The 5,529-nt window shown below is 58.7% G+C and overlaps 1 protein-coding gene across 4 annotated transcripts in view; it reads right to left on the bottom strand.

Moving 5' to 3' along the window:
• Nucleotides 1-5,332, bottom strand: part of GRTP1 (growth hormone regulated TBC protein 1) — a 17,666-nt gene extending 12,334 nt beyond the window's left edge. The window contains exons 1-2 of one of the 4 annotated variants that reach the window (XM_010831447.1): nucleotides 5,256-5,332; nucleotides 6-137 (exon numbers count right to left, since the gene is read on the bottom strand). In XM_010831447.1, coding sequence (XP_010829749.1) covers nucleotides 6-137; nucleotides 5,256-5,262 — 139 coding nt within the window. In that variant the 5' untranslated portion in view covers nucleotides 5,263-5,332. The remainder of the gene's footprint in view (nucleotides 1-5; nucleotides 138-5,255) is intronic. The other 3 variants (XM_010831445.1, XM_010831444.1, XM_010831446.1) reach the window with 3 other exon arrangements.
• Nucleotides 5,333-5,529: the final 197 nt, after the last annotated feature.

Here is a 5,529-nt window from a genome sequence, read left to right as displayed (position 1 = left end):
GCTGGCGCTCCGCTCCCCCTGCAGGAGGCGCTGGTAGTAGCCAGGGTTCCGGTCCATCCGGGCCTGGGCTCCGCTCACCCCCATCCAGACACGGGCCCGGTGCTCCAGCGGGACGCCCTTGCGGATGTAGCGCTTCACTGAGATAGGGAAAGGGCAGTTTCAGACGGGCCCCCCTCCAAGAGTTTCCATGGACAGCTCTCACAAATCAGTAAGTCAGACACGGGAGAGGCAATACAGGCATGTTCCAACAACAGGTACAGGCCCTCCCTACAGAAGTCCGCTCTCCCCTCCTGCTGAGCGGTCGGGGGCCGCAGCAGTCCAACCTTCACCTCAGCAGCAGTGCGGGGACGCAGGCCACCTCCCGTCCCCCCACCCGGCCCGCCCCGCAGCCTGGGAGGACGCCACGGCGCTGAACGCAGGTCGGCACTGGCTCAGGCACCAGCTGTACCGAACAGAAAAAAATTACAGGACGATGTCCTAGGTTACAAGCGAAAAAGGCGCTGCTGCTGGAATCTTATAACTTAAGCTGACAGCCACCAGTCCACGAGCTCCCGAGAGCGCGTCCCGGAGGCCAGGTCGCGTGCACCCGCCGCTCTAGGGAGGGCGCGCGGGATGGGCGTTTGCAGAGGCTGGGGGATGACGAGGAAGGCCAGAGGAAGGGAAGGACAGACGTGAACACCACCCGCCAGAGGCAGAGAAAGCCAAGAACCCTCTGCAACTCGGAGGTACCCGTGCAGCAGGAGGATCGCGCGTGGCCAGAATGTCTCGGCCAGCGTGACGTGGTCACCCCGCTACTGGACGTGATATTTTAGTCTATCAAACACAGCAATCATTCAGCTGGACCGTCCCTCCAACCTCCTACCATTCACACACCATCTCAGGGCTCGGCATACCCAGGGGTGCCCTGAATTAATCCTCTCTCAACCGCAAGGGGAAGGTCAGTCCTAGCTTTGGGCAGGGACCGCTCCCACTGAGATGGAGAAGGAAAAGATGTACAGACATTCATGGTAACTCCACGGACAGACAGCAAAGAGTGGAAACAAAAACAATGAGATGGTATCGCTTATGACAGCACCACAAACGCTGCCCGCAGCAGAACCACCAGGCGTTGCTCTGAGAGAACACCTGCGAGAAGCCAAAGAACCAGAAGGGAGAGCGAGGCCAGCGCACCTTCAGGACCCCTCTGCAGCCCTGCGGCCTCTCCCAGTCCCTGCTCCCCCAGCCGAGGCCTTCACCCACGTCCAGGCCTGCAGGTCAGCGCCCAGGACCACACAGGAGGGGACGCTGAAGGCGACCGGCTGTTCTAAACCTTGCACATGGTGGGGATTACCTGACTGTGCGTCTGTCCACACTCACAGGGCTGCACACCAGGTAGAGTGAACTTCATTTGCAAAGTTTTAAAAAATTAATATAAAGTATAAAAAGTGTGGAGAAGGAAATGGCACCCCACTCCAGTGTTCTTGCCTGGAGAACCCCAGGGACGGGGGAGCCTGGTGGGCTGCGGTCCATGGGGCTGCGAAGAGTCTAGAAAAAGAAGTGCGAGCTGGTTAAACCCCCCACTCTGGCGTCGGACGTGGCTAGGCAGACCACACCTCGATCATGCCTCGGTTTCCTTCCAAAATGGAAGGAAAATGGAAAATTTCCTGCAAAATGGAAACAAAGCCCAGGGCCTGGAATACAGTCAGGGCTCCAGACTCCCGGGAGGTTGTAAGAACAGCAACCACGTCCAGAAGTTTCAGAGGATCAGGGCTTCTGCTACTTTCACTGCCTGTTATCTGACTTTACTCAGTTTCTCTGGAAGAGAAAGGAAATGGTCCTCCCACCCTCAGAGCAAGGGCAGGACTGACGCACTCCTCATTCCGACATTTGGAGGAGTGTGAACCACGCCGCAGAAACAGGGGGGAAATTTTTTTAAAGAGAAGCTCGACCCCACAGAATTAACTCCCAGCTGTCTGCCCCAGGATTTAAGCAGGTTCTCAGGGCTTTTTTTATATTTGTCTTTAAACATGTCTTGCAATTTCATTCTCATTCAGATGGTGCTAACCCCCTCGCCCACGGGGCAGGAGAGGAAGCAAACCAGAAGAGCTCCTCCCGTCACGTCCCTCCAGGCAGGATGGACAGGGGCCCAGAGGCAGCCCGCGGGCGCGGCCGGCCAGGTCGAGTGTCGAGAGTGAAGGATGGACAGGGGCCCAGAGGCAGCCCGCGGGCGCGGCCGGCCAGGTCGAGTGTCGAGAGTGAAGGATGGACAGGGGCCCAGAGGCAGCCCGCGGGCGCGGCCGGCCAGGTCGGGTGCCGAGAGTGAGCGAGCGAGCGCAGCTCCTGGTGGACCTGCTCACTGACAAAAAGAAAACACGGACCCACAGCTAGCACCCTCAAGCAGGCTGAGCTTCAACACTCGTCTGCAGACGTGGACACAAGTCCTCTCAGAAGAGCACACGCACAGCAGAGCCCGAAGGCCCGACACGGCTGAGGAGCCGGGGCGAAGTCGGCCCTCCAGGTGCGTCGCCGGGGTCACGGTCGGGGCCCCAGACGGAGCTCCCACTGCCCGCCCGGGGCCCACGGCCCTCACGGCCTCCCTCCCACGGGACGTCACACAGCCGTGGACGCTCCGGCCAGCCCAGAGCATCTGGCAGGAAGAAACTGTATTCCCGCTTCCTGACTAACAAATCCACTCCTGGCTACGCCTGACCGCTCCCCTGGCGTGTCACGGGTGCCGCGGAGCCCGGGCCGCCACGCCCGGAAGCCGCACCAGCTCAGCGGCAACACTCCGGACCGCAGGACTGGGTGAGCCCACAGGCGCCTCGCCAGACTTCCCGAAAGAACACCAGCCCACTACGCCCTCCAGCTCACCTGGCGGCGAACCCCACCCCCAGGCCAAGGCTCACCAGGAATCAAGCATATTTGCTCCTAAACCTGTTACACCATAAGGACAAAGTTTAACAAACATTACATAAATTTAAAAACGTAAAACAAAGAAAGAAACAATGGCAGTTTCAATAAAACCAAATTAAATTTTCAGAAAGAGTCGATATGTGCTCCAAAAAGGCAAGTGAAGTGAAAGTCACTCAGTCCCGTCCAACTCTTTGCGACCCCATGACCTATACAGTCTATGGAATTCTCCAGGCCAGAACACTGGAGTGGGTAGCCCTTCCCTTCTCCAGAGGACCTTTCCAACCCAGGGATCAAACCCAGGTCTCCAGCATTGCAGGCGGATTCTTTACCAGCTGAGCCACAGAGGGGCCCTGGGCAAAAGCAGAACAGAACCGTCATGTTAGGCGACCGCAGACGTCCAGGGGGAGCTGAAGTCCGGGAGGCTCTGCACTGAGACGGCTTCCACTCCCAGCCCACCGGGAGAGCAACACTGGAAAACAGACGCAGCGTTCAGCAGTCTCCACAGAGGTCAGGCATGGACGTGAGAGCTGGGCCAATAAGGAAGGCTGGACGCCAAAACTGATGCTTTTGAACTGTGGTGTTGGAGAAGACTCTTGAGAGTCCCCTGGACTGCAAGGAGATCCAACCAGTCCATCCTAAAGGAAATATTAGTCCTGAATATTCATTGGAAGGACTGATGCTGAAGCTCCAATACTTTGGCCACCTGATGCAAAGAGCTGACTCACTGGAAAAGACCCTGATGCTCGGAAAGATTGAAGGCGGGAGAAGGGGACGAGATGGTTGGATGGCATCACCGACTCAAGGGACGTGAGTTTGAGTCAACTCCGGGAGTTGGTGATGCACAGGGAAGCCTGGCGTGCTGCAGTCCATGGGGTTGCAAAGAGTCGGATGCGACTTGGCGACTGAGCAGCAACGGTTTCTGCAGGAAAGACACAGAACTAGAGTGCCGTCACTGTACAAAGAAAAGACGGCAAGACACAAGTGACAGAATCGAAGTGGAGAGCACGTCCACGCGTGTGTCACATGCAAAGGGCCGCGAGCGCCTGCACGTCTTGCAGTTACTTTCTGTGGCATTAACCGGCCTCTGGGTCCCTGTTGGACAGGAGGCCTCCTCCTGCGTGAAAGCAAATGGTGCACCCTGTTCCTGGGGGGACGGGGGACAGTCACCAGCCACCCCCGGGGCCTGGGCAGCTGAGAAACTCAGGTCACTTCACACCTTCGGGTGTGACCAAGATGTTCTCCCACATGCAAAAGTTGTCTGTCTTTGTATTTTTACGTAGTTGTACATAACTAAAAAACAAATCAAAACAAAAAATGAAGCCAAAGTCGGCTGGAAGCACGTTAACGCCCAGCAGCAAGGGGGGCTTGGCTCTCGATACAACTAATGACACCTGCCTTTCAACGACGGATGGCTCTTTACAGATAAAGCTTGATCTGACCCCCTCCCCCCCACGCTTGCTTAAAAACCGACTTCTTTCCCCTGGCCATGCCCCGTGTGCCCACTGTGAGCTGGCGCGGGCCCTGCTCCACCTCTGGCCCTCCTCTCCTCACCCCAGTGCTCTGGTCACACAGCTCAGCCCCCTGCGGCTGGGACCCCTATCCTCACCCCTTCATTGTCATTAACACCCCGTGTCAGGAGGCCCCCGGAGGCACACTCCTGCCCACTCCTCACCTCCTGCCGCCAGGTCTGGCCTCTGTATCCTCAGCCAGGGAACAGGCAGGCAAATATTTCATTCATTCATTCAACGAACAGCTAAAGGACCATCCAGCCAACCCAGCCGGCACAGAGGGATCTTTGACCCCAGGGCGGAAAACTAAGGATAAAATAAGTAAGACCCACACGTGGAGGACCAGAGAGAGGCAAGGAGAGGGCAGGAAGTGTGGAGCTGCGGAGTGAGACTGGAAGGCTTCCCGGAGGAGGCGCTCCAATCCAGACCTGAAGGAGGCCCCGGGGCACAGCCTGGGGCGGGGAGGAAGCAGGGGAGGAGCCGAGGGTTCCACGAAGCACCCCCCCTCACCCCGCTTTCTCTCTGAAGGGGGCAGGGAGCGCTCCGCACAGAAGCCGGCGGGAGCACTACCTTGGCCGCTCGCTCTGAGGAGCAGGAAACCCGGCTTCTTCTGGAAAGAGGGCCACGGGCGCCAAGCGTCTCAAAGGGCGAGCAGGCCCCACATTCAGGCGAGCAAAGGGGGCCTCGCACCTGGACCGCGCAGCGCCCTCACCTGTGCGTCTGCGCGGGGCACGGCTGGGATGGGGGCAGCGCCCCTGGCCTCGAAGGAACCCCAAGTCCTGAGCTCCCCCGAGCGCATGGCACCGAGGACCGGATGACTTGTTGCGTGCCCGCTGGGTCAGGCGCCGAACTCACCGGTCATGCTCCTCTGGACACCACCGCCGCCCTTTAGAAGTTTGGACCATTTGATGGCTCTCCTGGTGAGGATCACCAGGTAGGTGGAAAAAAATTCTTCGTAAGCTGCATAATCAAAGTCCTCAGGCCTTTCAAACCCATACGGATCGATCCTACCGCACAAAAAGGCCCAGAGTAAAGTTCCGCGCGCACGTGGACGTGGGACCCTCGGCACCCAGCCGCCCGATCCCTGCGCGGGGCGCGCGGGCTCCCTGCCCCCCACCCGGCCCCGCAG

This window comes from Bison bison, unplaced genomic scaffold (genome assembly GCF_000754665.1).
Source record: "Bison bison bison isolate TAMUID 2011002044 unplaced genomic scaffold, Bison_UMD1.0 scf7180017864527, whole genome shotgun sequence".
Classification (NCBI taxonomy): domain Eukaryota; kingdom Metazoa; phylum Chordata; class Mammalia; order Artiodactyla; family Bovidae; genus Bison; species Bison bison.
The sequence above is the reverse complement of the archived record's forward strand: the minus strand, read 5'-3'. Positions and strand labels throughout refer to the sequence as shown.